This window comes from Castor canadensis, chromosome 17, assembly GCF_047511655.1.
Source record: "Castor canadensis chromosome 17, mCasCan1.hap1v2, whole genome shotgun sequence".
Lineage (NCBI taxonomy): Eukaryota > Metazoa > Chordata > Mammalia > Rodentia > Castoridae > Castor > Castor canadensis.
In genome coordinates, this window is record NC_133402.1 from 46699023 (window position 1) to 46721915 (window position 22893).

The 22893-nt window shown below is 46.2% G+C and overlaps 1 protein-coding gene across 11 annotated transcripts in view; it reads right to left on the reverse strand.

Moving 5' to 3' along the window:
- Fyco1 (FYVE and coiled-coil domain autophagy adaptor 1) overlaps positions 1 to 22893 on the reverse strand; it is an 81064-nt gene that overhangs the window by 43204 nt on the left and 14967 nt on the right. For all 11 annotated transcript variants that reach the window (XM_020178072.2, XM_074059154.1, XM_074059153.1 and 8 more), the window contains exons 4-13: positions 22290 to 22415; positions 16727 to 16833; positions 15058 to 15201; positions 11190 to 11280; positions 7955 to 10348; positions 6820 to 6912; positions 6124 to 6242; positions 4126 to 4293; positions 1532 to 1681; positions 577 to 788 (exon numbers count right to left, since the gene is read on the reverse strand). In XM_020178072.2, coding sequence (XP_020033661.2) covers positions 577 to 788; positions 1532 to 1681; positions 4126 to 4293; positions 6124 to 6242; positions 6820 to 6912; positions 7955 to 10348; positions 11190 to 11280; positions 15058 to 15201; positions 16727 to 16833; positions 22290 to 22415 — 3604 coding nt within the window. The remainder of the gene's footprint in view (positions 1 to 576; positions 789 to 1531; positions 1682 to 4125; positions 4294 to 6123; positions 6243 to 6819; positions 6913 to 7954; positions 10349 to 11189; positions 11281 to 15057; positions 15202 to 16726; positions 16834 to 22289; positions 22416 to 22893) is intronic.

Here is a 22893-nt window from a genome sequence, read left to right on the forward strand (position 1 = left end):
CAAGGAGGAGTTCGCGGAGACCAATTGTGATGCAGTGATGCCCTTGCCACCTCAGCTCTGCCTCCCTGTCCTCTGCATCAAAAGTCCAGAGCCTGGAGGACAATCTGGACTGGTCTGTTAGGGTGTGTTGGGTACAGAAGCAGCAGGAACAAAGTCCTGCTTCCTTTTGCTTGCTGAGTGGGTGGACAAAAAGAAGAATACATCTTCCTTGACTTTAAGAGAGAGTGACAAGGATGTGGACTGTTCCAGGTACAATTCCTGGTCTTTGGTTACTGTAGGAGAGAGGATGGGTACCAGGGCTGAGGCTCTGAGGGACAGCATTTTCCAAAGTATGAGGTGTATTCCACTGGTGTTAAATTTGTACACAGACCTCACGTTAAATCATACTGAATCCTATGAGGAGAAAGTTATTATCTTTCAATCCTAATGATACCAAAAAGAAAGTCTCAGATTGGTGATAGTATATTTTTAACACCTCTTTGACACCTAAGTTTGGAAAACATTGATTTAAAGCTTGCTAGGGCTGTCTACATGGGATAGCAGTGACACCTAACAGCATGGGGGCAGGGGCCTAACCTTGACTTCCTATGGCCTGGGTCCCTGCTTGGGCTGGTGACAGCATGGGGCTCGGCTCTCCTTGGCTAGTGCCTGAGCTGGTGCTATCAGGGGAAGCAGGGCCTTCGCCGAACTTGTGGAAACAGGCTCGGCAGCAGCGCTCCTTCTTGCCACCGTGCTTGGTCACGACGTAGTTGTTGCAGCAGTAGTAACAGAAGATATGGCCACATATCCTGGGAATGAGACAAGCACAGCTGTGAGGAGAACATGAGTGGGTCTTGTGTGATCTGCTCAGCACTAGGACTGGGCTCTGTTGGGTTCTGGCTCTGCCCTTGCTCTAGAGCATTGCCATAAGCCCATTTCGCAGTATTCCAAATACACTACCTTGGCAAACTTAGTGTGAAAATGTGCTTTAGGACCTTACTTCCTAAGGTACTGGAGGCAGGGAGAGAACGACAGCTGAACCACGTTCCCCAACACCAGGCTGTAGGTATGCACTTCTCACCTTGGGGGCCAAGGCTCTAAGAGAGCACAGGTGCTCACAGGTCTATGCTGACTGTTCTCCTCTGTCCCAATCCCAACCTGCCCCTATTGTTACCCATCTTCTCTGGGCCCTGGGGTGTCTGTGCCTTCCAACTGTCTGTGTTCCCCTAGGGGAGCCTTAGGACCAGCTCTTGCTGGGTTCCAGTAATGCTTTCTTCTCGGTTCTTTGTAGGGTGAGCAGCAGCCAAGAGCTGCAGGTCTCTGTGTGTGCCACATCCCTGTGGGTCCCCTTAACTCCACCCCTACCTCTCAATTTAACTCTTTCCTTTCAGGGAGCCATAAGTGTCCTGCAAGGATGCCCTCCTTGCCTGCTTCCCTATGCCAGCGAGAGTGTTCCTCTTCCATGGAACACACACTAATGCCAGATTCTCCATGTTCTGGTTCTGCGACTGCCAGGGCTTTGGTGGCAGCTCACAAGCCACCCATTCCTGACCTGCAGTGGTGCCGCCGCACCATCCAGCCGAACTCTCGCTTGCAGTCATGGCAGTGGTTCACCTCCGTGTCCCCAAGCCACTTCTCCTCAGCACTGAGCTTCTGCTGGAATTCCAGGGCATCTGACTTCTGCCAGAGAGCATCCTTGTCCCTGGGTCAAAATCACATAAAAGAAAGAATACATGAGAACAAGAGAATTACCCCTGCTGCATTTCAGAAGACTGACACCAAATTTTTCAAGTCATAGAAGGAAAATTCACTCTTATCTTGGAAATTCCCCCTACCCGACCATCAGTCTCCTCTGCCACCCCAACCATGTAGACTTTCTGCCGACGGCATGTGGGAGAGCACATAGGAGGCACATGATGCACAAGGAAGGCTGTGTCAAATACAAGGAGTTGTCAGTATGACAAGGGTCACATGCCACTTGGGCATCTAAACAACAGCGCAGATTACCAGTGGAAGGTTAAGCCAAAGCATACTGCCATGTTGACAGTCTGCATGTGCTAAGTGTGTGTACATGAGCTCAAGAACCATGAATGTACTCCCTGCCTAACTCTTGATGTGCTCGGGACCCTTCATGTTATGGTGTGTCCAAGTAGCAACAGCTCATTGGAAAAGACCAAAGATTTCCCAGTTTGAAAATCTTACCAGACCTTAACCTCCTTTGTTTCTCAGAGAGCTGCATGGTCACTCCCAACAGCCAGATGAAAAGAAGTGAGGCCTTTCAGAAAGGCGTGGCAGTGACCAAATATGCCTGATGTAGCAAGGGGATGTGTGGAGAAACATCCTCATGGCTGCTAATGGTAATTTTCAAGGCTTCTAGTTCCACTCTTTCCAAGATGGAACCCCAGCCAGTACCTGGGGATTGATGTGGCCCCAGCAGCCATCACCCACTGGTAATGTCAATACCAGAGCAACTCAGGTCCTGAGAGAAACTGGTTTCATCACCAGCCAACCTCCAAATCAACCACAGACCTTTCTCTCCTGAAGCAAGAAAGCCTGAATGTGGAAATGATTGGTCTTTTCAGGGATATCTGAAATTGCCAAGAGACAAGAAGACTTTCTCTGGTCCACAGTGCCTGATTTCTGTCCCTAGGAGGCCAGGTACCCACATCAAGATGATGTCTGAGCTCAGGGGCAAACATGCCCAGAGTTCTAAATCTGGAAATCAATGACATGGGGCAGAATTTTTATTATTATTAGTATTATTGTTGTGCTGGGTGAGGATACATTGGAGTATTTACAAAACAGAATTTTTAAACTTTTAAATTAGATTTTGTAAGGCCTAGTGAATTAATAGATCTGGGCACAGCATATCCATGGCTGCCAACATTACAAATAAAGGGCAAATCAGATCTCATCTATCTCTTAAAGGGAATACCTAAAACTACAGGCCAATTCTATGAAGTGTTCATGACAGAATTTTGACCCTAAGTCTGAACAAGCCTCTAGAAGAGCAATGGTTCTCAATGCTGGCTCACTAGTGCCAGGTATTAATCCCAGACATCTCCACTCAGTCGGTGTGGGTAGTGCCTGGACATGAGCACTTTTAGGAGGTCCCCTAGTAAATCTAAGGAGCAGCCACAGTTGCGAATCACAGCTCTAATTCTATCAATTTATAGAAAGCAAAAGAGATGGATGAACATGACCTCACAAGGGATAGGCAACCATGACCCTACAGGGATTCAATCAGCAAAATCCAGACGTGCAATTCACACATCCTTGCTTGACCAGAGAAACGACCTGGCTTCTTTAATAGTAAATTACTTCAAGAAACAAAAATAAGAGAGATGGCAGTGAAACCAAGAAACTAAAAGAGATGTAAAAGACACATCACAATCCTAACATATTAATCTAATTTAGATCCTGATTAGAACAAACTATGAAAAAATCATAGGGTAACTGGGAAAATTTGAAACTGACTAGATACTTGCTGACATTAATGGATTAAGTTCATTTTTTTAAGGTGTGGTAATGATACTATGGTTGTCTGAAGTGGAGAGTTCTTGTCTTCGAGACGTTCATATGGAAATATTTATGGATGAAGTGATATTATGTCTGGGACTTCGAAAAACTCTGGCTATGGGTTGAACTCTGGGGAAGCTGGGTAATGGGTTCATGGGGATGTGTTATACTACTTTAGTTTTGCATATTTGGAAATTTCTATAAGAAGAACTTAAAAAAATTGCTGTGAATGACTCACCAGCCCTTAAAAATCAGGATATTTCACATAAAAACCCAGCCTTCCATGCTCTGGAGAGCTAAGGTGACGTGGGTACTGTGGACTAGATGACAATGTGGTACTGACTGGCAGGACCAGCTCTTGAGCTCCTTGATGACAATAAACATCATACTGTCTCCCTTGTGGCTAAGAGCACATGGAGTTTGAAAACAATCACACATCAGTATGAAAACCCACACCCACAGGGGCACCAGTGGGAAGAGCTTGCCAAGGCCTGAGTGGACCCTTAGGTGTGTGGGCCTTAACAACGTGGGCAGAGAGACATGAGGAGATGGGTCACATCCCCGAAGTGCTCTTTTCAGATGTATTTCTTTAAAGAAAGGCCAAGTGCCTGTCAGCCTGACACTCACCTGAGCAGCTCTATCAGCCGCTCCTCCAAGTACTTCTTAGTTCTGTTCAGGTCATCCAGGTCTGCAAGCATCTTTTGGTCATTCATCTCTCGGTCTGTTACCTCCTGGCAGAGTTTGTTGTAATATTCTTGGATTTTTGTTGAGGCCTTTCCAAGTTCTTCCTGTGTCCTGGAGGAGGAGTGGTAAATTTTCCTGAGTAGCCATCGTGTTAGCTTCCCCCTGCCTCTGTGCTCACCTGTCCTCTAGTGAGGGGTCCTGTTGCCCTTCTCAGCTTTTCCCTCTCATAGTGGGGCACTATCTACTCACAGGTTATGCATTCCCCTAGAATTTGAGCCTCTTCCCACCCTCTTCCAATACAAAGGGGCTTTCTGAGAGGACAAGGTGACCCCAATTGCTAGGACACCCCAAGTGAGTGGAACTCTGCATCTGTTGGTTTCTGGATAGGGACTGAGGTTGTGAGGAGTGTGATGGGCAAGACTCGAGAGTGATGGAGATGGAAGGAGTCAGGATAAGAAGGAGAGGGACCACTTCCTGGAGGTGGCTACAAAGGGGAATCTGGTTCTCAGGTGTTTTTAGTTCTCTCTGAACAGAGCATGGTGCTGGGCCCCCAATAGTTCTTCCACCTGATAACCCCCTGAGACCTGGTGAATTCTGTTCTGGGCACTGTGGAGTGTCTCAGTCTACAGTGGAGGCTGGTGGCAACAGGTTGTCTTCCCTACTTTGTCCACTCCCCATTGTAGCTCAGTTGTCCCCTCAGGCAGTGGTTTCTAAGGATGCTCTATATTCCACAATGCCCAGCAAGACATTTGTAAAAGCTCCGTTAGACAGAGGACTCTGCAAGAGACTAACTCATCTGTACATAACACAACCCTTCCATGTTCAGTGAAAAGTTGTCAGAGGACTGTTTTCTAGACACTGGCCAGCAAAATGATCCTATGGGTACAAGAGCACAAAACAAATGAAATTAAATCCAATCCTGGGAAGATGGATTATGCAACTTTGAGCGTGTAAAACAAATGCTCTGAGATCTTATAAATAGCCAGTGTTAATGCATTTTCAAAAATGCCACCAATTCAAGTGGTTCTGTCTATTTAATAAACATATGAACAGGAGCTGGAGAGGGACAGCCAAGGCCCTACAGGATCCAAACACTGGAAGGGGCAGGTGAGAGTTACTGGACAACAAACACTCTGAATCTCTCACTGAGTCTGGGTCAAAGCCTAGAAGGCAGGTGGTAGGAGGAGGTAAGGGATGGGTAAAAAGAGATGGCTGGAGCCTCAGGACAATTCAGTGTGCCTGTCTTTGCTCCAGGTACCAGAGTTCAGTTCCAGCAACCTTTCCCCTTGCTCAACTCTGTTAATCAGGCTTTGGCTGTACTAGTTCAGCCCCACCACTCGACAGTGTGCTCAGGTTTGCAATTCCACACGGCTCAGGGAGGCACTGGGGATGGCCATGGGCCAGCACTGCCCGGACAATACTTTGAAGGCAAAAAGGAACATGATGAGGGGGTGATGGAATGATCCCCTCTCCACAAATGCTGCACGAGGAGTCTGCACAAATGCAGGCTGACCCTGGTTCCTTCACACATTCATTCTTCTCAGAGGTAAAAGGGGACTATTGGGAGGATTAAATAGGTAATTACAGGCTGAGCATACCTAAACTTAAAATCTGAAGTCCAAAATGCTTGGAAATCTGAAAAATCTGATCCCAAGCATTTTATCACACTTTAACTTTGATCTCATTTTAGTTTTTCCAAAGCATGCATTTAATTAGGTAGGAAACCTGAACTAAGAGGAAGGCACACTGCCGTCTTTAGGTTGTAGCAAGCAGATGATAGTTTCTCTCTGACATGCTTCTGATACCAGAACTTTCTGAGCTTGTGGCTTTTCTTGCAGAAGGATTTCCTCCTCCTAAAGTGAGTGGCTAACTTTCTACAGACTGCACCAATCACCCCTCCCCACAAGGACCAGTGGCTGTGTGGGTGGCCAAGTGACTAACCTTTCCAGGTTTTCACGGAGGGCAGCTGCCTCCTTGTCCTTCTGCAGAATGGCAGCCTGGCACTCTGAAAGATGGTTGCTGGTGCAGCTCAGCTTCTCCCCCATGGCAGCTTGGGAGGCCTGACACAGGACACAAGGGAGAAGACGTTCAGCTTGTACAAGCCCACCAAAGACACCACAAAGAGATTGGTATGCTATCCACTCCACTGGATGGGCCACTTCTAAAGGGAAGGGTTCTTGTTCTTTAAGTCCAACAAGCCAAGAACCTCTGCTCTGTATCTGTGGGGTATGCCACACTCCAAAGTGCTGATTGCAGCTGGCTGTAGTGGTTGGAGGGGCAGCAAGAACCAGAATTCCCTAACAGGAATTGAAGATTGGGGTGGCAGGGAACAGATTCACTTGTAGGACCAGTGCCACCCTGAACCCACTCAGTTTGGATCGCTGACTAGAGAACATCACCACAATTTGCCAAGGAGGACAATCTATTTCCTTTTTGCCCTTGGCTGTTCCAGCCAGGATCCAAGGAGTGGAAGGGGGTCATGACCAAACTCAGGGCAGCTGTGAGCTGATGATCAGGTGGTTGAACATCGATCACTTCTTCAGCTTGGAAACTAGATGCCTTGTGGGAACCCTTCTCGGATAGTCCCATAAAAGCAAACCAGATCCCCTCTCCCTGACAGCTCCACACATGGCCTACCATCAGCTTGCCCACAGCTTCCTCAGCGGCCTGTAGCTGCTGTCCTTGCTCCTCAAGCTGGGCCCTGAGGCTCCTGCCCTCCTCGCTGGCAGTCTGGAAAAGACATGAAATGGATCATAAAAGAGGGGTCTTTGCTCTGACACCCCTTCAGACTCATCACCCAAGTGGATAAAAACAAGCTACTGCTCTCTTCATCCTCAAACTAGCTCCTCATACATTTTAGTCTTTCTTGGTTAAACAACAACAACAAAACTTTCAAGCTTACTAAAAAAAGAGACTTAGCTCGTTCCTCAAACTTACAAATTAATTTCTTCAGGGGGCATTTCTGCATGAGGCCCATGAGCCTCACAGAGATCTGTGGGGTGGGTGGCCCTGAATGGAGAGACACTTCTGGGGACTGGGAGGAGTGGCCTTGAAAGCAGAGACCTCAATGCAGACAGACTACAGTGTTAAGAACTGGAGACCATAGCGCTGTGAGCATCTGACCATATCCTCACTCATAACCATTCCTAGCCTCTCCCTTCATGTAGTAACAAAGGCACCTAGTAACTGCTGTTCTTAGACTTGTCTATTTCAAGAGACCTATAAAAACGCAGTCAGTTCCTATAACTCTCAGGATGGCACCTGGAGGTGCTTCAGTAAGAACCCAGAGCCAGGACTGAGGCAATCACAGCCTGCTGGCATTCTGCAAGAGGCTGCAGAAGGAAAACCCAGAAGACACATGCCTGCTTTGAAGTAGGCAGCCACCATGGAACTCCTGTTGCCATGTGGGTTATGTGGACACAATCTTTTAAATCCTGTGATTTCAAAAGAAGCCATGAAACAGAATTTGTAAATATCTTGCTCTTGAAATACTGACTACTAATTTTAAAAAATTCTATGGGGCCAGTTCTGTCTGTCATGGTCCTAAGTTTAGACTGCTGGGATAAGGAATCACTCCCTGGCATTCCGCCCCTAACACGTTCCTGCAGGGAGGAAGATGCTGCTGTGAGCAGGGTAGGACCATGGGTGTCTGCCTGCCATGGAACATTCTCTGGCCCTCACCTGTTTTAGGGCTGAAGAACTGTCCCTCAGAGAGCTATCAGGCCCGCCCTAGGGAGGCAGGTGGAGCCCAGAAGATTGAAGCTAGGATTACCTTTAGTCTGCTTTGGTAGTCCATGATCTCAGTACTCAGCTGGAACTTGAGGGTGTCACGCTCCTGGTGTGCAGCCTCTTGGAGGCTGTGGGCCCGCTGCTCAGCCTGGGCCAGCTGGGCCTGCAGGCCAGGCAATGAGCTGGCTGCCTCCTCTGCCACCGTCAGCTTCTCCTGCAAGCTGTCCTTCTCTTGCTGCAGCCCTGCCACTTGGCGCTCCAGGCTCTCTCGCTCCCTTGCAGCTACCTCTTTGGAGTCCTGGAGCTCCTGGGCAGCAGAAGCCAGTGCTCCCTCCACCCGCTCCTTCTCCGCGGTCAATGCGCAGACCTGGATGCCAAGCTCGGCTGTATCCGTGTTGGCCCGGTGCAGCTGCTCCTGAAGTTCAGCATGTTCCAACTGGGCTTCCTCGGAGCTGCATCTGATACGCAACAGCTCAGCCTTCAGGGCCTGCAGCTCCTTCTCCCACTGCTGGGCCTCTGTGGCTCTCTCCTCCTGTTGTACACCTCCCTGCTCTGAGCACTGCAGCAGTTCCTGGACGTGGGCCCTGTTAAGGGCTTCGTTCTGTTCCTTCAGCTGCTGCACAAGGGTCTTATGTTCCCTCAGGATGGTCTCAGCCACACTCAGCTGGCTCTGTACCTTGTCCCGGTCATGCAGGGCTACGTGGAGCTTGGCTTGGAGGTCTACCACCTCTGCCTGAAGCCGCTGGGCCTCCCCATGATGGACTGCTAGCTGTGCCTTACACAGGGTCAGCTGGGCTGCATCATCTTGGGATGGCCCGAACCCTTGTTGACCTTTTTCTGCTGTGAGGGCTTCGATCAGCTGGGTCTGCTGGTGGCACTGGCTCTCAAGAGCCCTGAGCTCCCCATCCCGGGTCTCTGCCAGCTGCCGGCACTGCCCTACTTCCTCCCGCAGCTGCTGGCACTCACCCTCCTTGCTCTGCAGGGCAGCCTCTTTCTCTGCCACCTGGGCCTTCATGGCCTCCTTGGCCTTCTTCACTGCCAGGAGGCTTGCCTCCATCTGGTTGCCCAAATGCCGGATGCTGGCCTGCTCAGCCTCCAGGGAGGCCAGGGAGCCCTGGATGGCTGCCTCCCGCTGCTGCAGTGCCTGGTACTCGGTCTGTAGGGCCTGCAGCTTGCCCTCCAAGAGCTGGTTGCGCTCAGTCATGTTCTGCAGTTCCTTCTGCAGCTCTGTGTTGGCCTGCTGGAGCTGCATCTCCTGCTCACCCCCCTGCACCTTGGCACTGTCCACCTGTTCTTCATGCAGGCACTGCTGCCCATCCTCTGACTTCTCACGCACCTGTTGTAGGGTGGAGCTCAGGGAAGCAGGGGCCTCACTACTCTCACTGGCCCCAGGTAGTTCTGGGCCTGGCTGCTGAGTGAGCTGCTCCAGTGCACCCACCTTCTGGCTGAGGTGGTCTTTCTCCTGGATCAGCTGCTTCTTCTGTTCTTCCAGGTCACTCACATGCTGGCTCACCTGTGCCAGCTGAGTTTCCAAGAGCTGCAGCTGCCAGGTCAGAGACCGGACCTCCTGCTCCAGCAGTCCCTTCTCCTCCCGCCGCAGCTTTTCCTCCTGCCTTGCCTCTGCCAGCTCCTCCTCCACTGAGCTCATGTGGGCCAGTGACTCCTGTAACTGACGCCGGAGCTTGGCTGCCTCCTGCCCCTTCCCAGACAGCTCTTCCCGAAGTGGGGCCATCTCCTCCACCAGGTGCTCCAGGCTGGCCCGGGCCTCCTCCTTCAGCAGCAGCTCCTTGACCAGCTGCTCCAGCTGAGCACTCTGCTGCCTATTGAGCTCCTGAACCTTGGCGCTCTCTCCTTCCAGAGCTTGAAGCTTCTCCCCTAGCTCCTGGATCTTTAGGGCCGAGTCAGTGGTAATAGGCTCTTGTTGCCACTTTGTGTTTGGTGCTGTATCGGCCTTCTCAGCCCTGGCCAGCCAGTCTGAAAGGCTGTCTAGAAGCTGGTTCTTACGGCCCATGGAGTCCCGTGTGGCCTCAAGCTCCTGTGCTAGGGGCTGCAGCATGGCCTCCATCCTCCGCAGGACTGAGTGGTTGTCTTCCTCCTTCTCAGCCACACCCAGCTCCAGGGCCCGCAGACATGTCTGCAGCTCCTTCACAGTATCCTGGGTGGCCTGGGAGACCTCATACTGCTTCTGGAGCTCAGCCACCAGGCCCACAAGGTGGCCCTTGTCCTCTTCTGCAGTGTGCTCCTTCTCTTTCTCCACCTGCATGCTGACTGCTGCCCGTAGCTCTTGGTTCTCCCTGTCCAGCTGCTGCACCCGTTCCTGCAGCTGCTTCTCCCGCACCTCCAATTGGTCCAGCTCCAGCCGCATCTCATCAAAACCCTCCAGTGCTTCATTGTTCAGAGGACTATTCAGGTCAAGGCTGGAGATCATCTCCTGAGTCTGGGGAGAAGATGGGGAGACAAAAGACGAGGCAGCTTTTGGGATGAAGCGACCTGGCTACTTGGAGAAGCTTTAGAATTAAGTGAGAGCAGAAGTAAAAATACATGAATTACTTTACCTAAGGTGAGTGTAAAAACTATTACAAGGACTAATACCCCTTTGTTTGTGGCATCTACCACTGGAGGTTAACAGTACATTCCAAGGCAATGAGGCCACGTGTGGGAACTCCACTGGTGTGCAGACTTGTGTTCCCATCCAGCTCTTTCAGCTTTATTAACTTAGTGGATGTCGGCTCTTAGATAATCTAAAGTCAGTTATATTGTATCATAGCTACAACTCCTGGCATGACTAAACCACAAAATGAAGTAGGAGTAGTCATTTTCCTATTTCAATTTTCCTTATATTGATCATTCTTTGATTTGCTGATCAATTTCCACAAAACTATGTATAGCTATAATCCATTTACAGTCCTGAAACAACTAGTACACTACCCATTTAGTAATATTTCTTGACCTGTCCTTAAGCACTGTTCACTTCTTTGCTCATGCAAAAGACTGCTTTTTACCATCCCATCTTATAGCGAAGAGCTGAAACGTCTAGGTTAGTCATACTGCTGGCAGGTGACAGGGTCATTCTCAACCATAGTGCTAAATTGCTTCTTTTAAGATACTTTAAAAGTTTTTTAAAAGAATTTAGTTTTAAATCTATTTGGATGTCAAAACCTAGACTGGAGGAAATACTGGATACAACTTAGGGGCTCTATTGTTCTGGTTGGAACAAGAGGTATTTGAGAACCCTGACCACCACAATAGCAAGGAAATCGTGGCCTTCCTGGCATTACCTGCAGGTAGTTGCTCACCAAACTGCTCATGCTGGAGCTTCGGCTGGGGGGTTTCCACATGTAAGCAGAAGAGCCGGTGGTTAGTGTCCTCCTGTGAGGCCATAGAACAGACATGCTTTTATTTAGATAAACAGACAGAGATGTACACCTACACACAAAGAAACCTTGGTGGTCACGAAGCAAACAGGTGGTGGTATGGGCTGTTATGGTTCGGATATGGTCTGAATGTGTCTAACGAAGGGACCATTGTTGGGACTGGGTCACTAGTGTGGTGGTGCTGAGATGGGGGGACCTTTAAGTGAGGTCTGATGGGAGATCCTTAAATGGGCTGGCAGTGTGCCCCTGGAGAGCACTGTGGGACCCTAGCCTCTCTGGCTTCCTATTTTGGAGATGTCATCTCTTACTCCTGCCCATGCTCTGCCACTGCCATCTTCCATGAAGCAATGAAGTCAAGGCAGTCTCTCACCAGAGGCTGTGCCATGCTGTCTGGGCCTTCAGCCTTTAAAACTGTGAGCTGAATAAACCTCTTTCCTTTATAAAGTATCCTGCTATGGGTATATCACTATAGTAATGCAGAAGAGACTGATGCAGGGCACTGCCCTCCCAGGTAGAGTGTAAAGAGGTAAATCTAACACCTTTCACCAAAGAGCACATCTGTAGGAGAAATGGCCCAAACAAAAAAATGTATACACATATGAATAAGTGAATAAAAAAAAAAAGAGCACATCTGCATAGGTCTGTGGCATGCCCCCCCCACCGGCCCCGCAGTGTGCACATTGTGGTTCCCCCTCCACTTGGTGTCTGCCATGATCTGTCTGCCAATGAAAATTAAAAAAGAAAGTTACACTGTGCTTAGAGGCTCACAGTCACTGCTTCCTCTTACACATACACAATGTGGCTGGAAGGCCTGCTTCCAGTCCATGTGATCACATTGGACAGGACAGATACATCACATCTCCTTCACTGCAGAAGGCTCTGTGGACAGCGCTAGTCTAGACACAGACTTGTGTGGCAGGAACACTGCACCCTCCCACCAGAATCAACTCCTTACCCTAAAATTACTGCACTACCAAACTTGCTAGTCTCAACCCAGCAACTGTCATCCCAGTGTCTGCCACCCTCACATTCCCACATGGGCACAAGGGTAGGAAGAGGGATCTCCCAGCAGTGCTATAAATGTGGGAAAGAACCCCAGTCTTGGGATTCTGAACTACTATGGCTACTCACACAACACAATACACTACACCATGGTTCTTATCCTGTAAAGGACCAGACGGTAAGAATTTTAGGCAAGTGGGATATATGCTCTCTGTGACAAGTGGCACTGTGGCACGAAAGCAGCCTTAGACAATGCGTAAAGAGATGGGTGAAGCTGCCCCACACCATGTTGAGGACTGCAGTTGCTGACCTCTCCTCTACAGCCATAGAATTCCACATACAAACAGGTAAAAATATCAAAACAGCACGAAGCAGGAAAGCTAACTTGTGAAAGGATAGTGATGATCTCATGAGTCAATGTGCATATATTAATTTTAAAATATGCAAAATAAACTATGTAATCATGATATATTATGGCTATAAATATAGTAAAAATAAAAACCCTTGGAAATGGCATGCATCAACTCTGGGGCTGTGATTACTTCTGGAAAAGAGGAGAGGGACAGATGGCAGTGGGGTGGGGCGTTAGTTGGATCTATAATATTTTACTTAAAAAAGTATTGAACATAAGAAAAAAAGCAAAACCTATATGCACCAGCTTGAAGGGGGTCCCATGGGCCAAATATGGGATGATTTAAGCTTCAAAATAAATGACAGTGACACAACGTAACCCATTCAATCAATGATTCAATGATTAGATAGATGAATATGTGAATGGGAAGAGGGAAAGACTTTCCTTATAGTAGAATGTCAACCTATAATGAAGAAGGAATGATGTAGTCAGAAAACCACTGTAGTCACCTGACAGCAATAACTGCTTCCAGCAACAATTGTCAATGGATGCTAAAACTCACAGATGAGAACTTATGAGAAAGAGGATAATAACAACTTCAAAGTATCTTCCCAGGGGATACACAGGGAGGAACAGAGATTTAGGAGAAACTTGGCAAATACCACCTTAACCAAACGACCATGGTTAACTTCACTATTGTGAAATCAATGGCATCGCATGCCTCCAGATATACCGTGCTGACAAGGACAAAACAACTGAAGCATTTCTGCTAAAAATGCTTAGCTTGAATCTGACAATGAGGCAACATCAGAGAAACTCCAAGAAGAAAACAATTTACAAAACAATTGACCTGTAATCTTCAGAAATGTCAATGTCATGGGAGACAAAGATGACAAACAGTTCCCAACTAATGAGGACTGGAGAGGTGTGGCACTCACTCAGCTGCAATGAGGGGCCCTCAGTTGAATCTCAGATTATGAAAGATAGTGTTGGGATACTTCCTGGCATTCGAACAAGGCTCATGGATTAGAAAGCAGTATTGTATCAAAGTTAATTCCTTGACTTAATAATATACTGAGGTTGCAGAAGACAATGTCTTTGATTTTAGGAAACAGCTGATGAAACACTGAAGAGAAAGCAGAATCAAGTCTGTGACTTATGATCGAATGGCTTAGAAAATGAACCAACATGTGTATACAAAGAGAGAATGATAAAATAATTGTGGTAAATGTTGACAACTGGGGACCGAGGTGAAGGACAGATGAGTACTCTGCACTGTTTACAAAACTTTTCTGTAACTCTGAAAAGATTCAAAATCAGAAAGTTTAAAAAAGACATCTGAATGCAGCAAAATGTGAGCGAGTCAATCTCAGTGGCTGCTATGTGGCTATCATAGAAAGTACACCCTGATAAAAATGAGTCTTGATATTAAAAATTCTTAGAATACTAGACGAGTCTGGTGCTCAGGCTTGGCTGACCAACACCTTTGTAACCGAGCAAGTCCCTGCACTCTCTGTGCCTGTGTCCTCCCATTGTTGCTTCCTCACTGGAGTTTGTGAGGACTTTGGTGGAATGTGAGTGCCACATTTGTGTAAGGTAAGTTTGGCTGGTTTGGTGGCCTCAAAAAAGGAAAAAAAACAAAAACTACAGCAACTTTCCCAGCAACCCTTTTGGGGATGACCCGTAGCTTTCACTCCCTTTCCAACAGCCTGGAAGGCCTCCATGATAACAGGATAAGGGCACAAATGAGGAAACGCCCACATATTCTTTCCTACTCCCACACCAACAGGTTCCTTAAAAACCGGAAACTGTGGGCCTTGAGTAGGCATCTCCACTGACGCATACCACCTGGCCAAGCTGGTGTAAGGTTGGAGTCTTTAGATGTTATCTTAGTCACGACTCAACAAAGTTTGCAAAATGAGCAGACAGAAGAGTTGCAAAGCTGGACGTAATGTACTGAGTGAGCAAAATTGCTGAAGAAGCTGGTGGCAGTCCTCAAAACCTCACACATCTCTTTTCTTGGTTTGTTTACTTACTTATTTATTCATTCATTCATTCATTTTGCAGTACTGGGACTGAACTCAGGGTCTCATACTTGCTAGGCAGGTGGCTCCAACACTTGAGCCATATCCCCAGACCTTTGGCTTTTGTTATTTTTCAGGTAGACATTGTGGTTTTGCTTGGGGCCAGCCTCAGATCTCAACCCTCCTGCCTACGTATGCCTCCTGAGTATCTGGGATTAGGGACATTATCCACCACACCTGGTTTGTTTTGTTGAGATGGGGTCTTGATAACTTTTTGCCCACGCTAGCTTAGGACCACAATCCCTATCCTGTCTCCAAAGTATTTGGGATTACAAGCATGAGCCACTATGTCTAGCTACCTTGACTTTTTATACCAAGCAATTCTTCAAAGTACCTGGCAAATGTCGGCCAGGCAGCATCTAAGTCATATCCTCTGGATGCCAGGTCAAACTGAATCTCGGTCAGCTCATAGAGTTGGCCTACGATGTCTGAGCTCAGCTTTGGCTTCAGAAAGGGACTTCTTGCATAGTACCACTCACTGCGGAAAAACATAAAATGTGTGAATTACAGAGTAATAAAGCTAAGGAAAGAGTGGGTCTGGTCAGTGCTCCCCCCGTATGGCTCTGCCTCATCAACTCCAACTCAGTTACTAAGTTAATTAAAGACCAAACAACCACAAGTTCATTTTCAGTGTAGACCACGACTCTCAAATAAGCTTACTCTTCTTCAAGTAATTATTATTATTCTTTTTCTTTATAGCATGTCATTCCCAAGAAAAGATGTGAGGAACCTTAAATCTCAATGACTTGCCAAGAAAGATTGTAGGGGACAGGACACTTCCTTTTTTTGCGCAGTACTGGGATTTGAACTCGGGGCTTTGCACTTGCGAGGCAGATGCTCTACCACTTGAGCCATGACTCCTTATCATTTTGCTCTGGTTATTTTGGAGATGGAGACTTCCTTTTGCCCAGGCTGGCCTGGGATGACAGGACACTTCTTTGTAGGAGATAACCTCACCTTCTATTCTCTTCCAGAACTCAGTAGGAGACACTGAACTCACTGCTAACTTCTGTTTAGACATCAATTTAAAAGTCAAAGGATAAACTATCCAGAAAAGTGCATACTTTGTCAAAGTGGTTATTTCATTTCACACGAAGCACTAAGAACTTTTAAAAGATAAGGCTGATATCTGTGGACTGTGATGAAGTTCAGCTATTTATGGCTGGCTTCATCAAACATCCACAACAAAATAGCCTTTAAATCAAATGTGCAAAAGGTCCCAACTCACACTGACTCAGAAGGCCTGTCACAGGCACAAGAACTATCTTTATGCAAGTCAGTATTAAAAGTGACAAAATGAAACAAAATGCTTTCCAACTATAGTTTTTTTTTCCTTTTTAACTCAAAAGCGGTTTCTTGAATTAGGTAGAAAATTCCTAAAAAGAGACGAGGCAGAACTGTTAAAGGGGTAAAGATATCCAGGGCCCAGATCTGCAACTCCTAATCCGATGCCCAGCTCCCATTCACGGTCAAGCCTGCTCTCTCTCCTCCCCTCTCTCTTCCCTGCTGAGACAGTAGCACTAATGGCACATAACTGTGACAGAAGGACAACCCCAATTCCACAGCACCTTCCCACCATGGTTGCCCCTGATAGTCTCCTGGTGGGTACAGACTGTATGGCAGGTGAGGGGCAGGCAAGTCTGCTGAGAAGCCGAGGCTGCAACTTGTTTATTCTTGAGCACCAGCTCCAAGGAGCCACCAGTGCTAGGGAAAAGTACCTGGCATTCGGAGCTCAAATATCTGGCTCTGAGCACTTGCTTCACGGCTCAGCATGGAGGGGCCTAGAAAAAGGCATTTAGTGCTCTGAGCCTCTTTCTTCATGTATGAACTCGGCCCTACCTGCCTGGCAAATCAAGGACTGTGGAAGGAGTGGCAGAGGGGAATGATGGATGTAGAAGGACTCCACAGGCACTTGCCATGGCGTGACACGAATGGGTACAGTTGCCATTATTATCATTTCACTGTGGTGTGGAGCTAAACCCAGCAGACTGTCCTGCAGTTACCTGGTCACTTTGGTGTTCATGAGGCACTGCTGTAAGGTGTCTGCCAATCTCTGGTGCACCAAGGAGTAGCGGATAAAGGCTCTTCCTTTCCCAAGAGATGTTCGGAGCTAGAAAAGATTACAGAGTGATAAGAGCTGACAGCCTAACTCAGTATAGACCTGGCCTGATGGAGGGCTTGCAAAAACCAGGTACAGGGCAAACTTGTCACCCAATTCTACCCTACATGTTGGTTTCACTCAAGTCCCTCAAAGAACACAACATACTTGATAATGTCACTCCAGAGAGCGAGGCCTGAGGTAAAGGGCACTTCTTTTCTTTTCTTTTTTTTTTTTCATTTTTCTTTTATTATTCATATGTGCATACAAGGCTTGGTTCATTTCTCCCCCCTGCCCCCACCCCCTCCCTTACCACCCACTCCGCCCCCTCCCTCTCCCCCCCAATATCCAGCAGAAACTATTTTGCCCTTATTTCTAATTTTGTTGTAGAGAGAGTATAAGCAATAATAGGAAGGAACAAGGGTTTTTGCTGGTTGAGATAAGGATAGCTATACAGGGCATTGACTCACATTGATTTCCTGTGCGTGGGTGTTACCTTGTAGGTTAATTCTTTTTGATCTCACCTTTTCTCTAGTTCCTGGTCCCCTTTTCCTATTGGCCTCAGTTGCTTTAAGGTATCTTCTTTAGTTTCTCTGCGTTAAGGGCAACAAATGCTAGCTAGTTTTTTAGGTGTCTTACCTATCCTCACCCCTCCCTTGTGTGCTCTCGCTTTTATCATGTGCTCATAGTCCAATCCCCTTGTTGTGTTTGCCCTTGATCTAATGTCCACATATGAGGGAGAACATACGATTTTTGGTCTTTTGGGCCAGGCTAACCTCACTCAGAATGATGTTCTCCAATTCCATCCATTTACCAGCGAATGATAACATTTCGTTCTTCTTCATGGCTGCATAGAATTCCATTGTGTATAGATACCACATTTTCTTAATCCATTCGTCGGTGGTGGGGCACCTTGGCTGTTTCCATAACTTGGCTATTGTGAATAGTGCCGCAATAAACATGGGTGTGCAGGTGCCTCTGGAGTGAGCTGTGTCACAGTCTTTTGGGTATATCCCCAGGAGTGGTATTGCTGGATCAAATGGTAGATTCATGTCTAGCTTTTTAAGTAGCCTACAAATTTTTTTCCAGAGTGGTTGTACTAGTCTACATTCCCACCAACAGTGTAAGAGGGTTCCTTTTTCCCCGCATCCTCGCCAACACCTGTTGTTGGTGGTGTTGCTGATGATGGCTATTCTAACAGGGGTGAGGTGGAATCTTAGAGTGGTTTTAATTTGCATTTCCTTTGTTGCTAGAGATGGTGAGCATTTTTTCATGTGTTTTCTGGCCATTTGAATTTCTTCTTTTGAGAAAGTTCTGTTTAGTTCACTTGCCCATTTCCTTATTGGTTCATTAGTGTTGGGAGAATTTAGTTTTTTAAGTTCCCTCTATATTCTGGTTATCAGTCCTTTGTCTGATGTATAGTTGGCAAATATTTTCTCCCACTCTGTGGGTGTTCTCTTCAGTTTAGAGACCATTTCTTTTGATGAACAGAAGCTTTTTAGCTTTATGAGGTCCCATTTCTCTATGCTATCTCTTAGTTGCTGTGCTGCTGGGGTTTCGTTGAGAAAGTTCTTACCTATACCTACTAACTCCAGAGTATTTCCTACTCTTTCCTGTATCAACTTTAGAGTTTGGGGTCTGATATTAAGATCCTTGATCCATTTTGAGTTAATATTGGGATAGGGTGATATACATGGATCTAGTTTCAGTTTCTTGCAGACTGCTAACCAGTTTTCCCAGCAGTTTTTGTTGAAGAGGCTGTCTTTTCTCCATCGTATATTTTTAGCTCCTTTGTCAAAGACAAGTTGGTTATAGTTGTGTGGCTTCATATCTGGGTCCTCTATTCTGTTCCACTGGTCTTCATGTCAGTTTTTGTGCCAGTACCATGCTGTTTTTATTGTTACTGCTTTGTAATATAGTTTGAAGTCAGGTATTGTGATATCTCCTGCATTGTTCTTTTGACTGAGTATTGCCTTGGCTATTCGTGGCCTCTTGTGTTTCCATATAAATTTAACAGTAGATTTTTCAATCTCTTTAATGAATGTCATTGGAATTTTGATGGGAATTGCATTAAACGTGTAGATTACTTTGGGGAGTATCGACATTTTTACTATGTTGATTCTACCAATCCATGAGCATGGGAGATCTCTCCACTTTCAATAGTCTTCCTCAATCTCTTTCTTCAGAAGTGTATAGTTTTCCTTGTAGAGGTCTTTCACATCTTTTGTTAGGTTTACACCTAGGTATTTGATTTTGTTTGAGTCTATTGTAAATGGAATTGTTTTCATACATTCTTTTTCCATTTGCTCATTGTTAGTGTATAGAAATGCTAATGATTTTTCTATGTTGATTTTATATCCTGCTACCTTGCTATAGCTATTGATGATGTCTAGAAGCTTCTGAGTAGAGTTGTTTGGGTCTTTAAGGTATAGGATCATGTCGTCTGCAAATAGGGATATTTTGACAGTTTCTTTACCTATTTGTATTCCTTTTATTCCTTCTTCTTGCCTAATTGCTCTGGCTAGGAATTCCAGTACTATGTTGAATAGGAGTGGAGATAGTGGGCATCCTTATCTGGTTCCTGATTTTAGAGGGAATGGTTTCAGTTTTTCTTCATTAAGTATAATGCTGGCTGTAGGTTTGTCATACATAGCTTTTATAATGTTGAGGAACTTTCCTTCTATTCCTAGTTTTCTTAGAGCTTTTATCATGAAATGATGTTGGATCTTATCAAAGGCTTTTTCTACATCTATTGAGATGATCAAGTGGTTTTTGTCTTTGCTTCTGTTAATGTGGTTTATTACGTTTATTGATTTTCGTATGTTGAACCACCCCTGCATCCCTGGGATGAAGCCTACCTGGTCGTGGTGAATAATCTTTTTGATGTGTTGCTGAATTCGGTTTGCCATTATTTTGTTGAGGATTTTTGCATCAATGTTCATTAAGGAGATTGGCCTATAGTTCTCCTTTTTGGAGGTGTCTTTGCCTGGTTTTGGAATAAGTGTAATACTGGCTTCATAAAATGTTTGGCAGTTTTCCTTCCCTTTCTATTTCATGTTTCATGTTTCTATTTCATGTTTCTATTTTTCCCTTTCTATTTCATGTTTCATGTTTCTATTTCACAGTTTAAGGAGGGTTGGTATCAGTTCTTCTTTAAAGGTCTGATAGAATTCAGCAGAGAATCCATCAGGTCCTGGACTTTTCTTTTTGGGGAGACTCTTGATTGCTGCTTCAATTTCATTTTGTGTTATAGGTCTATTCAGGTGATTAATGTCCTCTTTGTTCAGTTTTGGATGATCATATGTATCTAGAAATCTGTCCATTTCTTTTAGATTTTCAAATTTATTTGAATATAGGTTCTCAAAGTAGTCTCTGATGATTTCCTGGACTTCCATGGTGTTTGTTGTTATCTCCCCTTTTGCATTCCTAATTCTACTAATTTGGGTTTTTTCTCTCCTCATTTTAGTCAGGTTTGCCAGGGGTCTATCGATCTTGTTTATTTTTTCAAAGAACCAACTTTTTGTTTCATTAATTCTTTGTATGGTTTTTTTGGTTTCTATTTCGTTGATTTCAGCTCTTATTTTTATTATTTCTCTTAAAGGGCACTTCTTGAGGGCTTCCCCTGAGAATCATGTGAAGAAAGATGTATTAGTGAGAGGCTCTCAGACACCTGTGGGTTCTACTGGAATGTCACCCTGCTTCCTGTCCTCCAACAGAATCCGAGTCAGATAAAAAGCTCTTTGATTTCTCTTGGAATATCACAGTAACACTTTGAGGCAGATGAAGGGCTTCTCACACCTGAAGTTAGCTTAAGGGGGACAGGATAGCCTCAGTTTGGCTAATGCTAAGATTGTTTTTCAGGTGTTGGGAGGACAGGTGCAGCAAGAGAGGCCTCCGAGGCTTGGTTGGAGCATGCATAGAAATGGATGGAAAGGGCAGAGGTATGAGGGAGACTTCTGTTAAGTTTTTCTTTGTCCCCATAAAACCACCAGTACAACCCATGCATCTCAAAGTCTGAATGCATCACAAGAAAAGAAAGAAGAAACTAGCCAAAAAGTAGATTGTTTTAGTGAAAACTTTATAACCCTAGGTAATAGGGATTAAAGCTAACTTATTTCCAGACTTCAACTGTTCAAAATCAGACAGTGGAAGGTTTCAGCTGCTCTGATGTAGTTAGTGGCTGAGGAATGGAAAAAGGAGAGTGACAGTGGGAATCTTTCCAGGTTTTTGATGCATTAAACTCTGCCCTATATCCTGAACACAAGTATTCCACCAAGCAAGACCTCACTGGACATTAAAGAAACTCACAGAACAGGCTGGGCATGCCAGCTGTTTGGGAGGTGGAGATCAGAAGCATCCAGGTTCCAGGCCAGCCAGGGCAGTGAGACTCAGGTGTGGTGATACACACCTATAATCCCAGCCATTCGGGAGGCATAGAAAGGAGGGTCACAAAAAGTGAGGCTCTACCTAAAATATAACCTAAAAAGTGTTGGGGGTGTGGCTTAAGTAGCAGAGCACTTGCTTAGCAAGTGCAGGGTCCTGAGTTTGAACCCTAGTACACCAAAAAGAAAAAGAAACTTGGAGGACAAGCTCTTCAGAGCAGGATCTTGCCTCTTTTTTTCAGGACCTTGATGTCAGTGCACTGACGCTGTTGTCCTCTATAAGGAAAAAATGCTGCCTCTCCAGCTGTCACAGCTGGGGTGGTTCCTGCCAGAGCACCCAACACTGTAGCTTTTGAGGTCAGCCAAGGAGCCTGTGTGCTGACCTCAAACATTCCAAAGAGATGCTGCCATGATGAATGACACAAACTCTTTAGACCTCCTGCCCCAAACCTCAGAGTTCACTTGCTCCTAACATGCAAGGTGCTTCACTCCTGGGTGGACTGAGTTGATGAGAGATAGTGAGAGATAGCGATAGTGTGGGTGGACGTGGGCGAGGCAGAGAAGAGAGTGGATGAGTGTGAATGCGTGTTTATCTGCTGCTCTGGAGTTTTGTAAAGGGGCAATGCCACGGCACTCTGCCTATGTGGGGCTCAGAACCGCATGTGGGAAGCTGCTTAGCACAGTGGCTGGTGGAAAAGTACCCTTGAGATTTCACATTGTTGTCTTCATTTTAAATCCATTTCCTGGGCAAAGTGCGGGGAAAGCGCCCAGTAAATGCTAAGAGGCAAGAGGTCCGGTGCTGTAGACCTCAAGGGCCCCATAAGCAGAGACTTTCAGTGTGAATGGCCCACCTGTCAGGTGACACTCAGACCGGAGCACTCCTCTGTTTGGCAAACACTCCCTCGGGTGGTTTCCCTGAGCTTCAACCATAGCAGAAGTGGCACTTGAGTGTGCCTAGCCTGGGTGTCTTTGCTTTTTACTCCTTCGTAAGCCCTATTGCCACACCTGCTACTCACAGGCCTCTGCAAGGATGCTGAAGGCTGGCCACAGGAAGGCAGGAGTTTCTTCCAGGGGCTCCCAGCTTACCTCTGAGATGGACTTGACAAATCGGATCCCATCGTTGGCTCCTTTCACCTTGGCTAGGCAGGCGCAAAAGTAATCCCAGTAGTCTTTCTTGTTGCCCAGGAGGCTGGCCTTCTCTTTCTGATCGAACTGGCAGGAAAAGGGACAGAGAGAGGAAGTCCAAACCCACTGTTCTTCACCCACCATTTAAATGATGAGCAACAATAGCTTCTTAGGTGCTGGCACTGGGGGAGGCACTTTATGGCATTATCTTTATTTACTGACAAATCAGGACATGTTAATCACAAAATGAAGGTGTTTTATTCCCAGATTTTAAGTAAGGAAACTGAGGTTAGGAGAGACTGGCTCAAGGTCATACAGCTGTGAGATTTAGGGATAACAGCTGCCCCAAAAACATTTGTCCCTTGAAGGGACTGCTATGCACAGAGTTTGATGGGAAAATGCTAATTTACTGTTGACACAAAATAAAGAAATTGAAGTGACGAGTCTTAAGTCAACATGAGGAATTATCTACTCCCCACGTTAGGGAAAAGAGACATATCACATATTATCTAGTTACTCAACTCTTAAGTTTCAGTACTATCTTAACACACATGTCAAAAAATTC